The sequence below is a fragment of the Buteo buteo genome, chromosome 22 (genome assembly GCF_964188355.1).
Source record: "Buteo buteo chromosome 22, bButBut1.hap1.1, whole genome shotgun sequence".
NCBI lineage: Eukaryota > Metazoa > Chordata > Aves > Accipitriformes > Accipitridae > Buteo > Buteo buteo.
This window is the reverse complement of record NC_134192.1, coordinates 23,430,011-23,456,029: the sequence shown is the minus strand read 5'-3', so window position 1 is coordinate 23,456,029 and position 26,019 is coordinate 23,430,011. Positions and strand designations below refer to the sequence as shown.

General features: G+C 43.8%; 1 protein-coding gene across 3 annotated transcripts in view; it reads right to left on the bottom strand.

Annotated features, from left to right (window-relative positions):
* BRWD3 (bromodomain and WD repeat domain containing 3) overlaps positions 1-24,105 on the bottom strand; it is a 63,958-nt gene extending 39,853 nt beyond the window's left edge. Inside the window, exons 1-9 of one of the 3 annotated variants that reach the window (XM_075054464.1) lie at positions 23,865-24,105; positions 23,665-23,723; positions 23,483-23,512; positions 23,055-23,114; positions 14,186-14,336; positions 11,620-11,718; positions 4,359-4,549; positions 2,301-2,522; positions 573-673 (exon numbers count right to left, since the gene is read on the bottom strand). In XM_075054464.1, coding sequence (XP_074910565.1) covers positions 573-673; positions 2,301-2,522; positions 4,359-4,549; positions 11,620-11,718; positions 14,186-14,336; positions 23,055-23,114; positions 23,483-23,512; positions 23,665-23,723; positions 23,865-23,901 — 950 coding nt within the window. In that variant the 5' untranslated portion in view covers positions 23,902-24,105. The remainder of the gene's footprint in view (positions 1-572; positions 674-2,300; positions 2,523-4,358; positions 4,550-11,619; positions 11,719-14,185; positions 14,337-23,054; positions 23,115-23,482; positions 23,513-23,664; positions 23,724-23,864) is intronic. The other 2 variants (XM_075054462.1, XM_075054463.1) reach the window with 2 other exon arrangements.
* Positions 24,106-26,019: the final 1,914 nt, after the last annotated feature.

The window sequence follows — 26,019 nt, the reverse complement described above, 5'->3', positions numbered from 1 at the left end:
TTGCTAAAACTTATTTTTCATTTTAGTAATTTTCTTCCTTAGTTTAGTAAGAAAACTATCATTTTCTAAATTGAAAAGACTATTTAACTTATTTATCACGATACTCACCAATTCAAATCTATTTAAAACAGAACCTGGCGAACGGTTAGTCTAATAACATTTACTCCCTATTAAGTATGAGTTTAATGTCGTCTACATATGAGTGGTGTTCTGATTAAAAGCAAATAAATTCTTCTGCCTGTACATTTTGGACAAGGATTTAGTCCTAAACATAAAAGCTGAAAGTTCTTCCACAACACTGGCTTGCAAAGCACAAAACCCAGAAATAATAGCCCTGATCTCTGCCTCCCCTATGGGTTATAATGCCATAGACTCCCTGAAAGCTCTCCCTGCCCCATACACTGGTATGGCACTCCCGCACAGTGTGTCTATGGGAGAACATATCCCGAGAAACTTGTTTACTGAGAAGGAACATGCCCTTATTTAATTATCTCAGCATTCCTCTCCATGCTAAAACTCAAAATAAATTCGTCCTTTATTCAAGATAATTAAAATTATCTAAACAGGCTTACTTAAATTTCATGGTGTTAGCGTGCCACTGCCAGAAACAGATTGTTCCGTCAGCACCAGTAGAAGTGAGGTATCGTGTTGTTCCTTTCCTTGCCGGAGAGAACTAAAAATAAAGTTGTAACAGTTAAACCAACTAATTTCTTTCTCCCCTTACATGCTGGAAACTTGTAAATGGATGTTGATACGAATCTTTTTCACGAATATATTAGCTTTCTCACCGGGAGTACAGAGAGCAGTATGAGGGATAATCACAGAATCTGAACTTCCATAAAAATAAAGCTGAGGAAATGGAAAACACCTACATTTTGACTAGCAAGTCTTTGTTTCTACCACATAAAAGTTAGTAAATTGGAGAAATGAAACAAGCCTAGACCCTTTTAAGGGGGCAACAAGATGAGGAATTACTTCTTTCTGTGATAGAACTGGATCAAATATGGTAACAAAGACAAAAATGATTCCTGCATCCAAGCCCAACAAAAAACAGCAGCACAGTAGGACTCCCACTCCCTCCCTCTTCCTGAACCTCTCCTCTGCCTCTAAGGAGCAGGAAATCTTTTCATTCCGAAGCCTCTCACTTTAATTTCGTAACTGCAGCAATACCTTTAAACCTCTGGCTATCTGGTTTTTGATAAAGGGATCAAGCACTGGTTCCTCAAAAAGCCATGACTGATTGTGATTATTCTCTAAATTACCAGAGTTTTACAAAAAGCTTGTGAGTGATGCATTAACATATCACATTAACAAATAATATACAAAACCAGGTTGTAAAATATGTATACAAAACAATCACCTTAAAGTAACTAACTTGTGGCATAGTGAAAAATCAGATGAAATTGGAACTGTAGGCAAGAGGGGGAGAAATGAGACTCCCAGGGACTACTGGCATGTTGGAGAAGACTGTGATGAATCTAAGGCAGCAAAGCTCCAGAAGAGAGGGATTCTCGTTTCCCATGTGTTCTCCCCTCTATGTGCATAACCTGCCAAATTGCAGGGATTGTCTTTTTTATCCTGGAATTTTATTTTGTTGGAAGTTTCTGCCTGGCAGTTGTGGTTTTTTTTAAAGCAAATAAACTGCAAATTACTAGCCATTACTGACTGTGCCACCACTAGACAACTGGGTGCCGGCAGTTTAGTCTTTTTTTCTTTGTCCTGTTCCGCTATTGCTCACTGGGCACTTGCCACACAACTGAAACTACATGGGCGCAAGCGCAGATTCTCTGCAAACCCTGATCTGTGCTGTACTGCGGCTGCTGCAGTGTCTATGTACGGTACAATATCCAGAACGGCTCTTTATGGTACAGGCCAAGATAACGAGCAAATAAGCAATGTGAAATAAGGATTTTCAGCTGACAGTATTCCTCTGAAATATAAACATTCTCTGCGAACACACGACTTGGTTCAACCGCTATGCAAGGACTACCACCAGAGATGCCAGCCATGTCTCCCTGGCTCAGCTGGTTGATCTGATGCTCTCGGTAGCCATGCATTTGCTAGATCTAGGGAAGCAGCAATGGGACCACATAGTTAAAGGCAGCTGGAAGAAGCAGGATCATCCCCTCAGGCAGATGTTGGCCACTGTGCAGGACTGAGTTTGCCAGGAAACAACACCCTCGAGTTGGGGCAAATCTAGGCGCCAGAGATGAAAAGATATACTTGATCCCCGATTGCTAGTCCACATCTCTTAGTACCATTTTAATTCAAGGGTTTAGGAATAAAATGTCATTCCTTACCTGTATGGAAGTAATGGAAGCTGAATGGCCCTGCAGCACTGCAACTGGGGCACAGGTTCGAAGACACCATACTCGGACTACTTTATCACAACTGCCTGCAGCAAGCAGCGTGTTCTCGTAGTTAACAGCCATGTCAGAAATTTCAGCTGAGTGTCCTCGCAACGTTGAGAGCAGGCGCCCATCATCTGTAGCCCAGATTTTGACCAAACAATCATCTGACCCCTAATGGCACACAAAAATTTCCAAAGATTATATAAAATAACATACACATTTTATGTGTGCATAATACACATGTGCGCTGTAGACAAACAGGTATCTAAAGCACTACTGCGTCATGAACCTGCCAGAAGAACAACTTCAGTGGGATTCCACAGAGGCACAACTACCTGAGTTTGGGAATCACCTTGTGGGGTCAGGAATTTAGATATTTATAAACCAGAAGCCACTCTCTTATGTTTCATACTAAGATATGATTACTGCTGTTAATACAACTCCTCTCAGTACAGTTCAGTAGTAATTAAAATAAATTTAAGAAGATAAAATGTTTCATTACATACTACCAAAAGACCTATTTATCTGTGTGAGCCGGATCAAGCCAGTAGTAAAATCAAAGCGATCATAAGACTTAAGCTCTAAGGAAAAAGAACACTTAAGCATCTGAGGGATCTCAGAGCCTCTGCCGTGCTCCTGGAGCTGTAAGGCAGCTGTACCATGAGGTTCAATTTCTGTTAACAGAAGAAAGTTGGACCACTCAAAGAAAGAAACCGTGCAACATCACATGCAACTGAAATGCTATGTCAGTGAGATTTCAGTTCCGGACAGGACACAATTCAAAAGCATATCCAATGCATATCACTGTAAAATATTTTTACTTATAGTAGCAGCTACATAATTTCATACTCAATCCCAGCATTACCAAGAATTTTTAGACAGTTCACAGACCTTTCCACTATTCAGATACTACAAAGAATACTAACACTAGGGGGCTAGGATTGCTACTATATATTCAGGAACATAACACAATAAAACTAACTGCAATATCAACATCATTTGACTTTACATTACATTTTATTAACTGCAGCTAAATTCAAACACAAATCACTTTCAGTTCTTCATATAACTGCAGATGAGAAAGATTTCTTTATGGCATAAACAAAAATGGAAAGGCCCTCACTGTGACCCAGAGTAATTATCATTAACAACATCTCTATCTGATCAATTTATGAGTGGAGAAGCTAGCAAGAACACAAAGGCAACAATTAGCCTGCCAGATAATCTGTTTCTAAACTCCTATTGATAAGAGACAAGGGCAAAGACAAGACAAGACAGAGATTAACATTAACAGTTAAAAGATGCATTATTAATTTGAAAAAGCTGTTAATTTTTAAATATGCACAACAAAAAGCAAGGGCAGTATCACAGAAATGTATGTTAAAATATTCTGGAGAAAAACTTAAAATAATATTCTTATATTCACTGACATACTACAAGTTCTAGAAAGTAAATTTAGTTGAGAAGTAAATTGCAGATGAAGTAATGAGGTCTTCTATTCATCAACAAGTTTTTACTGAAATGTAAGGAAAGGATTGCCAGCATTTCCAAGGTTACCAAAAGGTAAAACATAGTTTTAAAAAAAGTGTTAAGATTTAACCCAGCAAGCAGCATGCAAATTAAATCCAAATCCCAGAATACTGCAGGTGCCATTCAGCAACAAAGATGATAAATAAAGAAGAATGAGCACATGTCTCAAGTGAGGGTTGCAAGCTTTGGACCTGAACAACCCTGCTGTAAGGTTCTACATGGGGAAGCAAATAGCTGACTAAGTTTCAGTCTACCAGAGCCGTGAGCAATTTTAAAATACCAAGTCAAGTGAAAAGTGAAAATTAGCATAGAAAGAGATGGGTTTTCCATACATTTAAAGATTTTTCTTCCCTTCTTTTTCTGGAAGCCATGTCTGCATCTCAATCAGTGACTAAAAGGCTGTTGCAGGACTCAAGAAAGAAAGAAATCAAACCAAGCAAAGCAATCTTCCAAGAAAAGTACAATTTTTAAACTTACTGTAAAAATTCTTCTCCCACTGCGATCAAAGGCTATACAATAAACAGATGACAGATGTCCCAAAATCCTCTTATGCATTTTCATGTGTTGGTAGGTGGACGTTGGGAACAAGTGGCTGAAACGTCCATATCCAGTTAATTGCCTGGCAGAAATTATATTTACTGGGAGAGAAAAACAAAACAAGAGGAAAACTAATACATTAATTTTAACCAGAGCTCAAAGTAAATAAATATTAAATCAAATATAATATTTGGTAACAGCTTTATTATTATAATCAATAAATCAGAGCCCCTTCCACCTTATCAGAACATTCTGTAGTCTTGTAAAAAGAAAGCCCACTCCTGATGAAGCCTTTCAATATCTACCACACCATACACTGCACCTGCTTTCTTATACAAAAATTAAAGCAAAATAAAGTTCCCATCACAGCTAGAAGTTATTCCAAGTGTTCAGTTCATGAACAGGCAACAGGTACATTTATTCTACATGGATTTGGCAAACATGGTATTAGTAACATATGATTTCCTTAAAACAATTACAACAAATTTATTTTTTGAGTATAATAATAGTTTAAGTGCTTTTTTTGTGATCAAAATCCTTCTTTGAAATGAGTTCCAGATCATACGTGAGGGTCAACGGTCTTCCACATGTTTCTCACAAAACCTCTCTCATTATAAGCAGCAGCAGCAACATCGATGCATTTCTATGGTAATGTAACTGAAGAATAAGAAATACGTGGCACTAATGGAAAAAGCCCCAGTCAAAAGAATGGCAAGCACAAGAAAAAACTGCAACAACAACAAATTATTTCATATTGCTAAACCTATGAGTCCTTACAAGAACAGCCTGAAATCTAAATATAGAAAAACATCATGTAAAAAAGCACTGTTAGCAGTTTCACTGATGATAACTATGAATCTTTCCACTAGACAAGGAAAGGAGAAAACAGGCACCTATGTGCCTTTGCTGGCTTATGGCTGTAGAACACAGAAAGATCCTAATTCTAATCTTTGATTTGATGCGTAATCTGAGATCATTTGGGGTACTGAATTTCACCTATCCTAATTTATACCACTTGAACTTTGGATTTTAAAGTTTTCTTCAATGGCACTTAAGGATCTAACGTTGCTATATCAGTGGGTTTCGCTGAGTCCTTGCGATAGCAGGCTCCCTGAAGAAACCCCTTATCTTGTCTACTGCACATTGAAGTAGGCAGGGCTTCACAGGAGCGGCACGAAGCTCTTTAGTGCCTTTCAGTCCTTTAGTTTAAAAGTATAGTGAACAACTTGACCCATTTTCTTAATTGTATCAACGTAGCATTGCCTATCTACACAAAAAAGATTATGGAACATGTTAAAAAAAAAAATCTACAAAGTCGAGAAGCACCATTTTAAAGGGTTACTAACCCATAACACTTCTGTAAATTTACACAACTGAAGTATTTATATACAAGCAGAGAGATAAATGGGCAAGAAAAATAAATTGTTTCCAGATTTGCAGAAAGTATTTTCATTTCTCAGTTTTATGCTCTGAAATTTGGACTATTTTTAATCACTCAATGCAACTGAAACACTACATATGAGAAAAAAAAAAGTTCCATAAAAGGTGTAGATGCTTGCAAAAGTCGTCAAGCTCCCAGCGTGACCTCACCTTCAGTCAATATTTGTTTTTCATGTAAAAACACATATTCAGCAATACTAAAAAAGCAAAACACACTAAACCAAATTAATTTACTATCGACCTACTATTCAATTGATATCTGATATTATAGAGTAACTGTTACATGAAACTGTCTCCCCTAGCAAAGTAAAAATGAAATCTTTAACCCTTTTTCCCCACAGGAAGGCACAGAGATCCTGTAGTGATAAATGCTGTACAAAGGTACCGTCAGGTTTGCCTACACATTACTCTATTTACTATTTAGGTATGCCATCTTAAAAGTTAAGTTCTTAAAAATGTTACACCTCCCCTTCCCCCACACTGTGGACACTGTTAGGACAACACAGAGGTGTAGTCGTTTAGCAATACAGTAACTCTGCTGTGCCTTTCAATGCTTAAATCACTTAAGTACATAATAACAGTGTATCTGCCTTTAAACAATTTCAAACTGCTTTGAACATTTTTTCTTTTAAGCACACAAAGAACTGCGTGAATCAAAAAGGTATACTTGCATCTCAAAATATTCCCAATAATCACAACACCTTCTGCGTCCTACAGTGTTCCTATGCAATCCTTCTGAAAATTTACCGCTGCTGTTTGCTGTAAATCACACGAAGCAAACTCTAAAAGGTACAGCGAAGAGTCAGGCACCTAACTCACACAGCCTTTCATTTGGCCCTTGGCGCCTAACTTTTCCGGTCAATTCCCAGACTTGCAATCAGTTCAGCTTCAGAGGACGTGAAAGTAATTTCACTTTTTCTGTGTCTATTTCCCTATTTGCACAATGGGGACAAGACTCCTCAATCTCCCATGGATAATTAAAGAATAAGAAGCACTGCTTATGAAACGCTTCAATCACAAGTTTCAGAGAAATACAGAACTACTGTTGTGCCATAAGGAGTATCATCTTCATCAAAGCAACAGCATCTTTGAACAAAAAGTAGCATGTATTCAATGTATCTGATCCTCACTATAGAAATGCTTAGGGCATACCAGAAACCTATGCCACACACACAAAGCTGTGACCGAGATTTTTGTCTTCCCACACTTTATAAACTACCACTGCCTTCAAAGGCACTGCAAAGTAAAAACCTGCAACGAAACAAAACAAACCACCCCAGTTCCAGTTCTCCTATTTTTTGGTGGAAGATTAATACACAATATCTAAATAGGGAATTCCCCACACATGACAAAAATCCCCATTAAGTTTGTTTTCTTCAGTACAATAAAGTTATTGCCCTCACAAGGCCTAAAAGCACTAAAAACCCACCCAAATCCCACACAGAGAAGTAGCAACATAGTAGCCCTAAAAACTTTTAGCAACCTATCTAATTAGCTGCTGTACTTCATGCCATATTGGGCATAAGAGCTGCCAAGTCTACCCCCTCACTATTCCCTGCCAGGAAAAACTTTCAAAACTGCATTGATGTTATTTCACATAAAAAGTGAGCACATCTAGCCTTCTTGTTAAAAAAAGTAAGTTAGTTTTGTCCACAAACAGAAGGGCCTCCTTCTCAGATGAAGTTCCTCACTTCCAGCTGCTGAAATGACTCCTACCTAGGTACAGAAATGCCTCTGATGCTGCCATGAGAGGTGGGCTTTCTCTCCCTGCTCCCGCCTCGGCACCAGCACAGCCAGCTCCTGGCATGCTGGGGAAAGCCCTGGCTTACAGACACACACCAGTGCTTCCTCGAATTGCCAACCTGTCGTACTAACCAAGGGTGACATGGTAAAATGCATGCATTTTTCTGTTTCTTTCTCACAGTCCTTGGTCCTTGAAGATCACACCTTCGGGAAAATTAGAGTTCTTGGTGCAAGTATGGGCACAGTTGCAGGGGGCAGAGGAGAGTCATATACGCTGTACAACAGTAATTCTTGAATCACAATCCATTCTACTAGCAGTAACAGCACAAATGTAAAAACCCTTGCAAGAAAGCTCACCTAGGAAGGATAAAACCAAAACCCCGCAACAATAACCCATCAGTGAAAACGAAATTTACAAAACAATCATCAGACATCACAAATTTCAAAGTTAAGTCACAGCTTCAGAAGGAATTAAAACATTTCACCATGGACAAAGTCACCTAGCTGCAGCAGGTTTCAAACTGCTTCAATTCTTCCTCTCCCTATAAACCCTTGCCTCACTCCAGTTTTTGCAAGCGAAAAATAGAAAACAGAATAGTGGTACAAACATTTGTCTTAAAAATAGTTTCTCTAGTATCAATGGTGATGACTTCACATACTATTTTACCCTCTGAAATGATCACTACAACTTCATAAAGAGGACATAACATCTTACATAGCCAGGACATGTAATGAGTAAGCTGTGACCTCATCGCAGGGCCTGATCAAGCATGAAGATTGGGTACCACTCACAGTGTGCAGAAGAAACACAAGTCTCGATTTCACAAGAACGCTGGGAAATAAACACAGTTGGCTCACACATGCAAAATATCTTCTCAGAGAGTGGATGTGTGGCCACAAAGACAGCTAGACCCAGTAAAAGCACCAAAAGAACGAAGCGTTCCAGCTTTCATAGCTGCTGACCTCACAGAACTCATTTACAGCAGAGAAACATCATTGATTTCTGACCTCATCAGAGCACTGCTATTTGGCAGGCCTAAGGTAGCTGGATCACCTTGACTGTAAATTTCCATAGAGCTGAATTGCTTGTTCATTGGGACTATGCTATCAACTTTCTGCTTTCAAATTCTCTGTTATTTTCACTAACAACAGTTACCCACATAAAGATTTTCATACTTGGGTTAGAACAGCTCTGGTAATCAACAAAAGAGGGAAAACAACCTTCTTTCTAATCTGCTTCGTGTTGCCTGCCAAAAAAAAAAAAAAAGTCCTGACAAAATCAAAGTCGTATTCAAAAGCAAGTTTATCATATGTGAGTAACTCCCATTGCTGAGGTACTGTATGACCAATCTTTCAGCCTTCTGACTGGAAGAGCACAAAGGGAGTCTTAAACATACCACTACTGCAAAACCTGCAGAGAAACAGTCAAAAAGACCATCATCACTGTATTCACCTTGTTATCCTGTCAGCAGCATAAAGCTACGACAGCATTTTCCCTTCCTCTCCTCCCCCAGCAGATCACCACAGTCCTCCAAGAGTCAACACACAAACAACATGTGCCTGAGAACGACTTCCACAGGTCAGCACTTTCTCGGAGACTCCCCCAACCAGAAGATTCCTGGCTCTGCACAAACATGCTGGGAAAAGGCAACACTGATTTCTTGCTCCAGTTCCACTGTCCATGACCTTTTAATTTTGGAGTACAGATCACAAGGTTGCATCCCAACCCCAACCAGATGGAAAGGCAAACCACTGCAGCTACCGACTCTTCCAGCTGGGAAGGCAACCACAAGTAATCCCATTCTCACAGCAGAAAAACACACTTCTGGTGGTAAGCTTAAATCTTTATTACTGGAAGGGAAACAATGTAAGAATTTTTTTAGCTGCTAGTTCTATACCTTATTTACCAGTCTACACTGGCAATTACGTAATCATTACATCTCACTCATGAACACAAATTATTATGGGTGTCTATTACTTCAGCCCAACTACCTCAGCAAGTAATTCCAGAAAACTCAATCTGACTAAGCCAGCACACTATGGGAACTCACAATTATGCCAAAATATTAAAGAGGCTGGGCATACTTCTTCATCTTGTATTTTAGAACAATACACACGCACACTGCAGCATCTGTGGCTGTCACTACTCACTAGAAAAAAGCACCCGTTTTGCACAAATATACACAAAAGAATTTTGTGATTTCCACTTCATGATTAACAATGGGAAATCCCAAAACCAAACACCTGCCTCCTGTACAGCTTAAGTATAGTCAACTTCTTATTTTAATCTTTAGATGCATTTTCCTCTCCTACTGGCAGTTTATGTATCTACACCAAGGAGGACTGTACTCTTCCCAGAATCAATACTTATAAAAATTCATTCCTGGCTATAAAAGACCCTTTCCCATATAACACCTTTGCATTTCTTAAAAAATGATTCATAGGCAAACACCAAAATCAACAAATCATTCTGTTCTCTACGTCACTAAACAGTCACCAAGCAAGCAGCCCAGACCTTTGTCATGAAAGCATGACAAATGCTGAAGTCCTATCTGCTAGTATGGTTCATTAATAATACTGCATATTCCAAAAACACATGGTCTGATTCTCCTCTTATGAAAGAACTGATCCAGGAGTCCTTACAGAAATGCAACTACAGAAGTTGAGTGTGTGCAATAAATCTATAATCCAGCCTATTAGTAATCCATCAGCCCAACTGCTAACAATAAAATAACTGCAGAACCAGCCTAAAAGAGTAAATACATAGATATGTACAGAAGTAACCATACTAATATATGGAAATAGTTTTCTTTTTTTAACGTCCACAGTATGACTCATAAATTATCTGACAAAAGCAGGAAAAGTACTAATGCAATAGCTCCCTATGCACTAGTTCCAGGCAAATGGCCATTTCTTTTTCATACAGAAGACCCATAATTAACTTTGCTATTCCATCACACTGCTGCCACAACACCACAGACCTTATGCAAAGCGTGCTATCGATTTCAACCACAAACAGCCCAGGCTTTGTCACTTTTGTGTCTGACAAAGATCAATTTTTCGTAATGAGAGAGAAAGCGCAGAAGCACAAATAGAGGAACAGACATGGTAAAAACAGAAGACTGCCATCATCATCCGTACAGCTCCAAAGGGATGGGAGAAACATACGTGAATGGATTCCCTAAGAAACCAGGAAAAGTCTATATATTTGCACAAACACTAACATGGTAAATACAGATCAAATACCCTAGTAAGACACAAATCATGACCAACAGGACTTATATTTATGCCTGTAAGAATCAAATTTGTTTGCTATAAAAATAGTTAATGAAAGTTCAGACCATACAAGGAAAATACTTTTCAGTTCAAGCAAAACAGAGAAGCTCTTTGATGATATGTAAGCTGAATGCCTACGTATATCTATGCTTTATACAAGTTCTTTATCTAACTATGTGGATAAGTGAAACTGAAGTAATACAAATGTTGGTTTGGTGATTATTTCCTTTTTGAAGAGGGATGTTGCAAGCCGTCTGTTTTCTGTCATAATCAAACTAAAATGAATTCTTGAGTCAAAAAAGTTCCCTGGGAGCCAGGCACTTTGTTCTGGCTAAGATTCCTGAAGGAAAAGATTGTCTACATGCTCCTGTGACCATGCCTATTCAATATTATAAGCATATGTACATATTATGTAGGTGTATAATAAAAAAATACTTAAGCACATTGCTCTCTGAACAGGAAGTTAACGTGCAAAGCTTTTCAACTTGGCTGCAATGTTTTAACATGTGTACACACCTTATGGAATATCCAAGCCTAAGTAATACGGAAAGGGTTATTCTGTTGTCAGTGAGAAACTTTTTTCAGACTAATTCACAGTGAAATGTCAAAAAAGCCATTAGTGCAAACCCATACTAGTGTTTCACTCAGTAACTGTAACTTTCAGCTAGAACAGTAATAAAAATACAGTGAAGAAAAAAAAAAAAAAAAAACCAAAACACCTTATGTATGTTTCAGAACTCACCCACGTTCGGTGGTTTCCCATAATTTACAGGTAGTTCGGGAGGCCGGCCCCTGTGAAGAGCTGCAAATGCAGATCCTTTCCATAGCGTATGTCTGAAGTCTGTACCAGCAAGATTAACAGCAGGTTAGTGAAACAATCGGCCAAACCAGGTCCAGCTGACCTATTCTTCTTAGAATCAAGAGCATCAAGCACCACTCCCAGCATCCCAAAATGAAATTTTGTCTTTTTAAATAGTTTGTCAGAGATCTAACACTTAAAGGAGATTGCTACTCTGATTTCTAGTTCCTAAGCAATATAACGGTAAATGGTTCAGCTTATTTTTGCTTCATCTTGGTGAGTAGGGAGCCTAAACTGACGGAAAGAAAAAGAGAATGGAAAAAAGGGGGTGCACTTTGTATTGAGACAAGATTGAACTTCGGCATGCTTTTAGTCCTTCGGCAATCCCAACACATACAGGACCTCTTCTTATGAGCTGTACATTCGAGAACACACATACACGCACACGTTTGCTCCCTGAAAGTGGGAAAAGTGAGATTTTTTTTTCAATATATCTGTTTTCCTGCAATTGGTGGCAATATGCCCTTGTTTCAGATTCTCCTCTGCACCCCACCCCCCAAAAAAAATTGTTTTTAAAATGAAGACTGTTTTCTTTAAAGACTCTCCAGCTATCTGCTGCCAACTGGCCTCAGAGAGCCTTCTCTCTAGAACAATAGTGATTTTTCTGAGACTGTTCAGAGTGCCTCAGAAATTAGACCTGGACTTCTTCCATTTCTGGCCATCTGGAAAGAGAGAAATGAGCTTCCATGGTGAATAAGGACTGAAACAGAAGGATAGTGCCACAGATTGGTGGATCTGTGTATCACCCTTTAGATCTCTGAATATGAAGTGCACAAGCTTACGTGACTCAAAGAGACTCCCGAGAGCACCTTCTGATTAAAATCCAAACTGTACCACAGAGTATTACAACCATACACATTAAAAACAGCACTCATACTCTCTAAAATAGATCAAAATACCTATAAATACTAACGGTAAATGGAAACTTCATACTGATGCACAACTAGAGGGAGCGGAAATCCATGTATTTCAACTTTGAAAAAGGTAAGCTGTTTCATATTAGTGAGCGTGGTTTACACACCAAATGGCACAATATCACAGCACCTTTTTCTGAAGGGGAAAAAGCTGCACCATTAATCTAGTAGAAATCTCTTTGCAATGAATTTATCACACGGCTTAGGAAGCACTGCATCTTTCAGTGATTCATCTAGCCTCTGTCCCCTAATTCACCTAAGAAACTTCTGTTTCCCTGCACAAAAATGTTTATTTTCTCTTTACGTTTTGTTGCTGTTTTCTTCTAAGATGCAAACTGAATGTGAAATGAAGGAATGTTTCTCTGCAGACCTCCCTGCAAACCTCAAGTTCTCCACCCTGTTATAGCAAAGCATAGGCCAAACAAGACTCAGCCCCAAAACTTTGCGTAAGGAAATGTGTTTGCAAACAGCACATCCCTCCAGGTGATATCCAGTGGATCAGCAGAATGCTACAGTCCTTGTTAGCATCAGAGTGTGACTTCACAGCATGCAGTAAATTAAGTGCTCAACTGCCACTGAAACAGGAAGGTCCTGCTCTCCCATCCCTGCTCCTCTCCCAGAACGATGCTCCTGCTGCCTGTGCCACCTCCAGCACTCTGATCCTTCCAAAAGCTAATTTAATTCACTACAACAGCAATAACAAATTTTGCAACATTTTAGCTCTCTGAATCAGCACATCACAGGATCAAGTAAGTTCTGGCTCCTACAGGGACAAAGTGGCAGGGACGTGGAGTGAGGAGGAAAGGGAGGAACCACTCTTTTCAATAGCAGATGGCTCTCAGATCTGTTTAGTTTTAACACGAAACTGTGCTCTCAGGATCATTATCTCAAGCAGCGTAGTTTTTCAAAAGGAGTAGGACTAGTGCTCTATTCATGAAAGGAAAGGGGGCTTTCGTTCAAATTAACTTGAAGCAAGGACAAACAGGAATTACCATGGAAGACTCAGTCTCGCCTTCTCCCACCCTCTAACTGCTGCCCCAAATGCCACCCTGCCCTTGAAGCCGACACAGCTGCCTGCGTGGCCAGGGAATCAAATAACAGGAACAAATGGAACAAATCAGCCTGAAAAACAGCCCAGCAAAATATACAGACTGCTGGGTTATTTTAGACACAGGCATGTGTAAATGAAAAAAATGGCTGTATTTCAGATGGATCAAATCTCTAATCCAGTTCATCACACCATTTACACAAACACCAGTCCAGCACACTGGGGAGGAGAGGAAGAGGAAGCAAGTAGCAGGATCAAGCAACTGTAGGCAAGAACTGCTTAAGATGGCATTTTCAACCAAGGAAACATGTATGTAACAGAGCCAGCAATAACTGCATTTTAGCAAGACTGCAACAAGAAAGCTGACAGGCATAGGAGACAAACCAGGGTTCACGCAGACATACACAGACACCACAATATGAATCGAAACAAAAGGGGGTTTGATCATTAAAATAAAAGTCAATCACACATAAATTGAGAATCTTACCTTTTGCGGCCCTTAATAGAGACTGGCGCCCGACACCTAGCAAAGTCTGCACACCTAGGACACTCTGTGGGATTTCCTTGTCTAAAAGGGGTCCAAGTCTCTCACAGATCCTAAGAAGATAATCCGGAGGGATGTGTGCATTGACAGCCACCTAAACATACAAATAACACAGATGTTTGAATATTGTTTTATTCTTGCTTCTAGTGGTATTTCTCTGTTTGGCTCGTATTGAAGTGTTAAAGTTACTGAAATCAAGTCTAAACCCCCTGAAAACTCCCTCAAAATTAATTACACCAAAGATGTCTTTTAAAGTGACATGGAGCGTTGAAAAAGTCAGACCAGAAATTTCAGGTGGTAGTAGCTACAGTCGTGATTTAGGATACCCCTTAATAACAAACAAAAACCCCTGAAACTCAAGAGTTCCCAGTGCAGTACTCTGATCAAACAAAGTACTGCCTGGGGAGGTTTTTTAAGCCTTTTTTACCCTTCAGTTCATTCTTTTCACATTTCTTGCTTAGCTGAAACACCCTTGCCAGACGCTCACATTATTGTAAGAAGCACACGTGCCAAAGCCTAAAACCCCTAAACATTATCCTAATAGCAATACCCAGTCTCCAGTTTTTAGCTCCTGGGAGTAGGTATCTTGAAGACCCACACATGTAGGCTCCTAATTTGTCACGTCGAGAAAACATTCTTCTTTTTTCCCTTTAGACCGAGACTGTTTTCTATGGAGAGACAATAGTTTTTCTGACAGTCTGTTCAAATAGCAACTAAACTGTGCTTCATCATCCAGAATGTCCTGCACTTGCCTGACTTTTACTATATTTACTAGCTGGCATCAAAAACCCAACATCAGAGCTTACTTAGCCCCTTTGACACAGGACATACAGCTACACCCATCTCCTTTTTAAAGATCGACAGTAACACGTCACTCAGCTCTTAAGTACCTGCGATGGACGATGGAAAGAATAGTTGCGTTAGAACTATTTACAACTTTTGTATCTGTTGCAATATTACGAAGAAAGAGTTTGTCATAAACCAGTTTTTTTGTTTTACCAAGCCACAAACTAATGCCAAATAATACTAAAGCTGACCTGAAAGGGCCAGAACAGTGGTCATTGTAAAGAAATAATAGCAGGCATGTGCCTGCACACACCCCTTTCTCCTGCATGACCACTTCATATGTGTCCAGTGACAGGGCAGTTCCCTCCTGGTGGGACAGGACAAGTTTTTGTGCAGCTGCAGTGAGCCAGAATGATTCCCCAGCCTGGCTAAAACCACAGCCAAGCTCCCCTCTGCATCAGGACTGGCATTCATCTACTGCGGAGGGAGCCGTTTCAGCTCCCCTGGCTAGGAACGCTCACCCGGCAAAAGAAGGGAAAGGTTTTCTGCCAGGTTTAGCAAAGCTGACTGTGATTCAGGGAAGCGTCAGAGCTGGTGGAAAGGAAGGAACAGGACCACTTCTTTCAACAGCAGAGCATCATCTGATAGGCCCAGGTATCCTGCCTACCCAGACCCCAAGGATATGCCCAGCTCCTGCCCCAGCACACCGGAGGGAGTGGCACACATTGGGAAGGAGGAAAAGGTAAGTACTTCACTCAGACCTGCTGCCAAAACATTGTTCGCTGAACTATGTCATCAAACAGATTATTACTACTTGTCATTGGGAAATCGTTCGTTCCAATTGGGCAACAGCAGTGGTGCTACGGGGCTCAAGGCAGTGAGTCATGTGCTGTATAATGTAATCACCTGCACCTCAAGCAGGATCAACACCATCCCACAAATAAGATTTTAAATTAAAAAAAAAAAAAAGGAAAGGCTTTTCTAATGATATATACAAATTATCATTTAATTAAACCCAACCACAAAACTCTTCCAATCCAAATGGAATCTCTTACAGAAGAGAGACAGGCTTCCCCACACATCCTTTCAGTCACTGCATGTTAAAGATACGGCTCTGGTCTTTTGATGGAAACAGAAGAATTGTACCTCTGCAGGAAAGATAAACCTGATGACTGCATTAACATGGTCCCATTCCATGACTTTTCATACTGTGAGCGTCAAGGAATGACCCCATGATTGCTCTCTTGCACTGATTGGTTTCTCCAGCCATTCTAACTTCTCCCCCACCCCGCCCCAAAATCACAGAGTTCCAAAAGGAGTACCTTCCCAATTGTACAGCCAGTGAAGTTTGGTGTATAAGCATGAATTGTCTTTCATTGTAAATTACATGATATAACACAAGTCAAAACGAGATAAAAGGATTATCCGAACTTTTGTATTTGCCTATTGTTCTTAGTCATTCCTGAAATATTATAAGTGTGTTAAAGCTACAAATTATTTTATTATCCTGCATTAGCCTCCCTTCAGTATGTAAGGGATCTGAGAGGATCTGAAGCAAATGCAATTCTAAAGAGAGAATCTGTAATTTAATAAAATCTGAGTATGAAAATCTTTTTTTACATCTCTGATAATTAGTAACATGCTTCTCGGTCAACAACTGCCAATTCTAGCAATTTATCAAGCTTAAGATTAAAAGATCAAAAAGAGTAACCAATCCAGAAGCTGTGGAATTTTACATTTTGCTTCTAGGGTAGGAAAAAAACTAAACCATATCACTCTCTGGAAATATAAAATTTCACAGAAAGTCCAAACCGTTCTCCTAGTGTAATGCAGCAAACCGCTTCCCTTTTCACTCGGGAGCTCGCTGGTGTTGAAGTATTGCCGCTATTCTATGTCTAGAGAGAGGTGCTGAATTAAGCCTGGCAGCAAATATCCTACTGTGGAGACAGAGCACAAGTTATTCAACAAGCAGTGCTGAGTAACTCAGTGCATCTACTCAGAAACGGAAAGGCATTTTGTTGCTTAAAGATCCGCAAATTAAGCCACAGTTTTATAAATAATAGCAAAGAGACCGACCATCAACACCTGTGCGGACCGGCCAACATTCAAAGATGAAAGATGTATGCGCCAGACTCACGGAGCACGTGGCAGTTATCTGCACATGCCTGGTGGCAGTTTGCCTGGGACATCCAGACGTTAAGCAGCTCAGGGTACCAGACATCTGCTTGATCGCTGCCCAGACCAGAAAAATTGGCAAATCCATCATGGAGCCAGAGTTAAATCAGCACAAGTGAGCTGCTGAAGCATCTAGATTTTAGCACATGGTTTTATTCGATTGTAAACTTTTCTAAGCGACATTTAACATGGAGCATATCGCACAGACCAGGCAGGTATCAAAGTGACCATTCACTTTACTAACATGCCCTACTCACCAGATTTGCCACCTGCAATCAGAACCACGCCATACTACAGAAGAAAGGCTTCTTTCCCTGCACACTTTCATGTTTCTACAAGACAGAACAGCCCAAACAAGCGGCCCTTAATCTGAATATTATCACTGTTGTTATCACCAAACAGCTACATAGGCAGGCAGCAATAGCAGCAAATTCTCCTGGAGATTTTTTTCCATAACTTCCAGATAAAATGCTTAAACTGCAGCCCAGAGCAAAACAAGCAATTCTATTTTCAGGTTCCCAAAAGAACTTCAAACAAAAATCCTTCCTTTCACCTCTGCGCGAGATAGCTGTAAATGGATTTTAAGTATCCTTCCAAAACATGAAGCTGCAAACATGCAGCTGAGAAAAACAAAGTCTCCCAAACCAGATTTTCATTAAACGAAGGATGGGAAAAGGCAAAGCTCAGCATCAGTTGTAGCCATGCCTCTTAGTGTATGCTAGTCCAAACCTCATATGGCAAAATTAACCAACGGCAAGGGTATTGTCACCCCCTCAAATATATTAGAAAATGTTTTTAGAATATTAGAAAATATTTTAGAAAATTATTAGAAAATTAGAAAAAATTAGAGACAAGTAATACAGGCCAAAACCATGCTTAACAAGAGCTTTCAAAAGAGCATGTTAAAATAACGCAGAAGAGCTGAAAAAGTTCTAAGGGAGAGCAAGTTCTGCACCCTGGGATAAACTATTAAGAAAAAAATGTTTTGTTGCCTTAAGATCTGAAGGACCCTGTAAAGGTCAAAATGTGAGAACACAAGAATGCCACAGCACCACAGAAGAGTCCTCTGATGCAGTAACCACACAGGTCTTATGGATCTAAAAACTTTCAAGATTTGGGCAAAGCGAATCCCTTCTTTTAAAAAAAAAAAAATCTACATAAACAACCATGGGTGAATGTAACACAGTCAAGACTGCTTGAACTGGTATATGCAAATAAGTTGCTACAGTGATAAGCAGCTGCAAATAAAGAACTATTAGTGAAGTCACGCCAGGGCTAGGAGAAAGTCATACCCCTAAACCTGTTTATGCCTCTGTTGTTGGAGCATTACCATGTAATCTCAAAGACTACTGAGCAAAGGGTCCTCACTGGGCAGCTAAGACCACAGGCAAGAAGCTTGTTGATCCCTGAAACAAACAAAGAAAATTCCCTGGTATGACTGCCAACAATTTCTCCTCCAAGGAAGGTTTCAATAAACAGGAAACAAACAAACAAAAAAAAGACTCTTTGTGATTACTACTTATAATAAGATGTCTGTCTTCCCAGGGATTGGAACCAGATAGCTCTGAAACATCTCTTTTGGGAAGCCCAGCAAAACATTGCTTCAAAGCACAGACTAAACTTGATGCAAGAGCTGCATAATGGCAGCAACACAGGCAGCAACGCAGACCTTCGAAGATGCCTTCGTACCTAGTCCCATGTGGGCAGGCAGGCAGTTGTGCATCAGCAGCAGATTTCTAACCTCTAGGCAGTCGTACGACACTTCTCTCATTTGCCAAAATAACAATCAATTAAGAATCAATTGACAACTGTATCAAGAAGCAGCAGAGGAGACCAAGAGGACCAAGGCAGCTGAGCAAGCAGGAAGTTACTCAACACCTCAAATATGGAATCTCAGCAAAAGAAAGCTCAGATACCGGACTTGCACAAGATGCCAACAGTATGCAAATACACATGAATTTAAAATGCCATTATCCACTCGGTTTCCCCAGAGAGAACAGGTTGGAACTACCATGCTACCAGATGACATTTTCCCGAGGTGACAAAACCGTAACATCTCTCTGCTGCTAATGCTGGGATTGGCAATATCTATAAATAACAGCACCTCAGACTCATAGCTAGTTTTAGATCAATGCAGATGGGTAAGGCAGAAACTCAAAGCCAAAGCCAATAAGCTGTTCCACACCAGCACAGCCATTCAGGGATGCAAACTCTCCACTGTCCAACAATAGCTGATTTTCTGTTTTTCCTGAAATTATACTTATCTTCAGCACCAAGACCAAAGTGGGCTGAGCCAGAAGAGACAGCCCATCAAAAAGTTCTTGAAAACCAGACCAGAGGCAGTCATCTTTATCAGGAACAAAGAAAGATAATTTCAAAGAGCAGGCCACTGGAGACTGCTCTGATAATCTGAGTCGGTTCAGCTTGACTCGTCTGTACAACTGCTGACTCCGCACTGAACTGCTATGGTTAATTTAAAATAGGAGTACTAACTGCGTGCAAGTTTGACATACTTCAGGCCTTCATAAGTAGAGCGAGAACCCTCCCCTTTACAAACACGTTTCATGTCTCAAGACCACCGGCAGTCAGTAACAAAGTAAAAACCGCTCTGGAGTACACCTGGACAATTACCTAGACAGGCAGCCACATGTTGCACACAAAAAGTACTCCAAAGTAGAAATAAGCGGAAAAGACAAAGGGAACACAAATGCACGTAAACTAGTATTCTCTGCGTGGTTTTGCTCACTAGGTACGATTCTTATTAGCGTGTCTTAAATTACTCTTCTGCCTTGCGGTACCTGACATTTAAAGTAAAAGACCAAATTCAAATAAAAAAAGAAAAAGAAATCTCAACAGAGAGTTTTCAGATCTTGACTAAAAGCTCGAGTGAAGTGGGAGCAAACATTCCCTAGATAAAAGTCACCTAGTAGGCGATTTGGTTGTTACATCTTTACCGTTTCCAAAAGCCCCAAGAGCAATAACAACATACTCAATAGCAAGAGTATCGGTCTATTTTCTGAAAAATACCAACGCTAACCTGAACAGTCAAACTGAGAATGGAAAACAAAGTTGAAAACTCAGCAATTAGAACAAGGAATACTTTGTCAGATTGGCCAAAGCAGAATACTGGGCAAACAAACAAAGAAAAAAAATCAGACTTCTCTGGGTTTTTCAACTCTCATTGGGTTCGATTATCTCAGGCCTGCCTGACCAGTGTAGTTGCAACACTAGACAGAGATTGTAACTGAATTTGGTTTTCTGTCTGTAAGTGCTGAAAAAGGAGAAACGGGTAGAAAAACACTTTATCTCCAATCGCTAGCATCTGTAATTTATTTTTGGTTCATTATGTGACTGAGATAACCGAAATGAAGGTCAGAGTTATTTGTGTTCTTCACAACCCTGGCCTTGTTCTAAACCAGACATTCAGACATCTAGCTAGCCCTGAAGTCGAGTAGTTTGGGTTAATATACAATCATCTGCACCCAAGGTCCAAATTCCAAATACATCAGAGACCCTAAGCAAGGAGAGGAAAAAAGGCCCTTCTTCAACATCCTCAACAGGGAAAGCTTCAGTCTGAGGATTAATAGAGAGAAGCTCAGTTCATCCTACCCAGCACCAACCTGCCTCACTGTAACGATTCCTTTAGAGTCCTGTTCCTCACTGTAAATCATGTTAAACAGTTAAATAATACCAGAAAAAAAAAGGCAATCTAAAAGGACTCATTACTGTTGATTAGTTTAAGATGGAATAAAAAAATCTTATACTTATTTTTGATAATTCTATACAGCGAGAAGCAATTTCCCCTTAACTCCAAGACTCACTTTACACCAGTTTGTTTCCCGTTTCTGAAATTTCAAAGAAAAGGACACAGCTTCACCAATGCTATCTAATACACAGAAAGAAGGGTTTAAAGCTTTTCTATCTGTGCCCCATAGAATTAATGGAGAAAATGTATACGTTAATGTAACTGATTAAGCAAAACCAGTATGTCTGAAACCAGACTTCATGCTGCCACCGTTAATATTCCTCTCGGGTACCGGGTGCAGTCACAAGCTAAGCCTGAAACAGCCTATAGTTAGATTTCAGGTTCTCAAGGAAGACCGTACAGCATTAAAATTTATTGAATGCAGTACTTACTCCATGTCTGTTCACTCAATATACAGTCCCAGAATTATCCACAAGAGGTATGATGAAGCATAACATTCTTCTTAAATTCTTAATACACTTTGGAAAGGGAAAGCCAGCAGGTACAAACGTCTCATCTTGACGCAAGGAGCTCTCCCATCTGCATCTGAGCTCCTACAATATTGCTAGAGTGGAAAACTGACTCTTGAGCAAGCTACAAAGCAGTTTGAGCAACAGCGATGTCAAAATCCCACATCACCATTGCACTGTGCGAGATGGTACTTTCAATTCCTTCCAGGTGGGGAGACAGTGATGATCAAACGTATGCGGTTTATCAATATTATAAAAGCTATTAGTAAGTTTACAGCATTCCAACTGCTAAATCACCACTATACGTTATTACCCAGAGCTCCTAGAAATGAAAACAAGGCCATCCGCACCCTTTGGAAACAAATCAAAATGACTTTTCAGTCCCGCTGCTTTCACGCGGAGGCCGGTAAGAACACGCGCATCTCCGGGCCCCCCCACGGGAGAAGGGCCATCCCCACGCAGCCGGCCCCTTGGCAGCACAGAGGGAAGCTGACCTTTCTCAATGACAGATATTCCTATGGTTTGTATCTAGCAAACGCAGCCACTCCACATATTTCACAGCCGTTTAATAGTTTCAACGTCACATTTCCTAAAAATCTCCCCCCCCCTTTTTTTTTTTAAGGTATATTAAAGCAGGCCCAGCCGCCCCGGTGAGGAGCAGGGTTGTACCAGAGCCTGCCGCCGCAGGCCAGGAATCCCTGAACCAGACCAGCAGCTCTGACCGGCGACGGGCCCGGCGGCACGTCGACATGTAATCCGCCCCCCCCCTCCCCCCGGCCCGGCCCAGGCCCCGGCGCTGCCCGCCGCCCCCCGGGGCCGGGCGATGACAGGAACCCGATCCCGGCGGCCTTCTTCCAGCCCACGGGTGCCCGCTGTGTTTTGGCCACGCCGACGTTTCCCCTTCGGGCGTGGGCGGGGGGGGGGGGGGGGATACCGAGGCCTTGTCAGCCCCGAGGCCCTGTCGGCGCCGCTCACCGGCAGCCCGGGGTGGGGGAGTGGGGGGGGGACACGACACCCTGTCGGTGAGGCGGCGGGGGCACGGGGGTTGCCAAAAGGCGGCCGGAGCGCCCCGACATCCCCGGGATGGGGAGGCCCGTCAGGAGAACCGCCCCCGCCCCGGCTGAGGAGCGGCGGCCGGCGACGGACGCGGAGAACCGGCCCCCCCGCCCCATCCCGTCCATCCCTGCCAGTTCCTCCGCGGCGTCGCAGCCAATCAACTACCGCCTTCCATCGCCTCCCGCCGCTCTTCGGCTTGTAAGACGCGGCGCCATTCGCCGGGCTGGGTCCCGGTACGTGCCCTCAGATAACCCTCCCGGCCCCACAATAGCACGTCGCAGTCAGTCACGGCACCAAGCAGCCCCCCCCCCGCCGCCGCCATACACCCCCCCGTCCCCTGTCCCGTCCCGGTGTGTGTGTTCCGTGTCGTGTCCCCCCCCCCGGTCCGCTCCGGCCCGGCCCGCACCCCCCCCTCGGCCCGGCGGCAGTCGCGGCCCTCGGCGGGGCTCAGCCCGTAGCCCCGTGAGGGAAGACGGGCGTGAGGAGGAGGAGGAAGAGGAGGGGGACACAGCACGGGACGGGGAGCGGCGGCGGGGGTGGGGGAACTTGTCGGGGAAGTCGTGAGTGAAACTTGGCTCACCAGGTCCTCGAAGCTCCGGCGGTGCTCCTTGCCCTGCCAGTCCAGGCGGCGGGGGATCAGCTGCGGGAGGGAAAGAGGGTGGGAGGAAGGGGACGGGAGGCGGCCGTCAGACCCCCTCCCGGGCCGACCCAACGCGGAGCGACCCCTCCCCGGGCTGGGCGAGGGGAACCCCCCCCCCCCTTCCCCTTCCCCAGCCCGCCGGTGCCAGCCCGCCCCGGGGAGGAGCCCCTCCACCGCTGCCCCCCACGGCGGGGGCACCCGCGCGTTCCCGCAGGGTCTCCCGGAGCCCCGGGAGGAGATGGGCCGCGTTAGACGGGGACAGGGCAACCCCCGACATATCCCCCCCCCCCCCCCTTCTCCCACCACGACCACCACACACACACACCGTCCCGAGGGCTTCCCCCGTCCTTGCCGGGGCAGGCGCTTACCTGGTGCTCCTCCAGCTCCTCCACCAGCACCTGGAGGAGAGACGGACACACAGACACACAAAGGACGTGAGTCCGGTGTCCGCACATCAGCCGCTTCACACCCCCCCCCCCCCAACCGCCGCCCTCCTGCCCCGTCCCGTCCCCGGTCCCGGACCCCCCCCCTCCCCGGTCTCCCCACTCACCTGGGCGGATTTCTTGCAGGGTCCGGACTGTAGGAACCGGGCGATCAGGTAGTAGAGCTCTGCGGGAGAAGGAGACACGGTTACACGGGGTGGGGGGGGTGGGGGGGCGGCCGGCGGGGCGGAGGGCAGTCGCGTCCCCGTCCGTCCTTCCGTGTGTGTGTGTGTGTCCCCCCCGCCTCCGCCGCTCTAGCGATACCCACCGGCTTCGAGCTGGGTCGGGGCGGCCGCCGTCGCCATCCTCCTCAGGAGGCCCCGAGGGGGAGGGAGGAGGAGGTGGTGGTGGCGGATCGCGCCCCGGGGAGACGCCGCTCTTTACTACGGCCGAACCCCCATAGAGAAAACCCCCGTTCCCCCTACGCGGCGTTGACCCCGATCCACCACCCGCCCGGCTTTCATGGTATCGTCCTTCGCCTCATAGATATCCCGGCCCGGGAGAGTCAAAGCCGCCGAACGGGGGGGGGCGGGGGGGGGGGGTGTGAGGAGAGGGGGGGGGAGGTGTGGGGGGGTGGCGGTGGTGTGTGCGGGGGGGGGGGTGCAGCGCGCGCCGCCCGCCGCACGGGGGCGGTGCGCGGCTTCGCGCGAGGTCGGGGCCGGGAAGTGGAAGTTGGGGGGGGGGGGGGGGGGGGGAAGAGAGGAAAGCGGCGGCGGGAGGCGCGAGGAAGGGGGACGGGGCGGAAGCTGCCGGCCGGAAAGGGAGGGGCGGTGACGCAGTGGCCTGAGCGGTAGAGGGGGGGTGGGCGGGGCTGACGCCTCACAGAGCGACACTTCCGGGTGGTGGCTGGGGGATGGCGGCGGGGCCTCGTCACCGGGGCCCTGTCACCTTCCTCTCGCCGCGATTGTCGCGACAGGGGCGAGCCTGTCCGTGGTCCGCCCGTACCTCAGCCCTCCCGGTTCCGTACCTCAGCCCTCCCGGCCCCGACCCTCCCGGCTCCCTGTGTGGGAGCTGTATAGGCCTCCGGGCGGCCTGCTGCCCGGCAGCGACTGGGAAATGGAGGCCCGGAAGAGAATTAATTTTTTTTTTTTTTTTTTTTAAAAGAAAAGGCAGGGATTCGGGAATCTTGGAGCTGCCTGTCTGGGGGTGGGGGTAGGGGTACAGAGGCCACGCACGGCTGCTCTCTGTGAAGGCCTGGCTGGCTTCCCTTAAGAAAGGCCTAGCTGTAGGAAAATGGTGCGAGGATGTGTTATTAGGTACGGGACAGCGGTGCGGTGATCTGCTGGAGGCACAGAAAAACGCATTTCCTTGGCTGCGTTCGTGAAACCGTATAACCCGCCGTGAACGCAGACCGAGGTGCTCAGGACAGAGCCTTGAGATACAGACGCCTGGCTTTGGGCAGCTTGAGAAGTGTCTCGATAATTAGAGGAGTTGGAGTCATTGCGCATCTGGCCTAAAGTGGGCTGTTACCAGCGTGTCCTCACCTCAGCATGTACAGTCGGCGATGTGCCCCAAGGGCCGTAGTCCTGCTAAAGTTACAGAAGGGAGGGCGCTGGGTGGCTTCTGGAGCCAAATTAAAATTGTTTGCTCCCAGTGTCCAGGAAATGAATGTACGGTTGATAAGTACCTGTCCCCTTCAAGGAAAAAAGGGTTCAATATGAGTCACTGTAGATATTCTTAAAGGAAACAATTTTATTTTTTTTTTTGTGGGAAGCACCCTGTCAAAGCTCCAGAAATTCACGTCACTTTAGCAATGAGTTGCTAGAACATACTAAGTGAGTTGACGGCATTCTTTAGTGTAAAACTGTGTTTCGCCACCATAAATACCTGGTGCTCGGTATTGGAACTCCCTGAGCCTTGGCAGTGTGCCAATCGCTGTCATAACTGGAAAATAAAAAAAAAAGACCACTTGTCTTCGTGCTTTGAATACCGAGAGCTGAATCATCTTAAGTCGATGCCGTTGAAACATTAAGAATAAATTCATTTTTGGCGTATATTTCTAGCACCTACTCATGACTAGGCTTTCTGTGAAGTGCTGTTTCAGAGGATGCAGTCCTTCCTGCTGGCAGCCTCTCCTCAGGATGCTTCAAGGTACCCGACCAAGCGCCAGTAGCTCTCTGGAGAAGGAGTGGGGTACTTGACATTCAGCTGCTCCACATAATTCACCTGTATTTGCCTGCCCCTTTGTACGGCTGTGGAAGTTGTTTATTTTGTGCCAGGAGCTCAGATTAACTGGGTGATGTGTAGACCTTGTTTCTTCTTCATTCTCTAAAGTTCTCAAGCTGCTAACGAGAGTTTAAATGTATTAAAAAAAAAGAAATCGCTCACCAGGGTAGCTCTTGGAATCTTTTTTAAGGCAGGTTCATTGATCGGTTCATCACTAGCAGAGACGCGAGGTGCTGCCTTACCAAGCTGCGAACCTC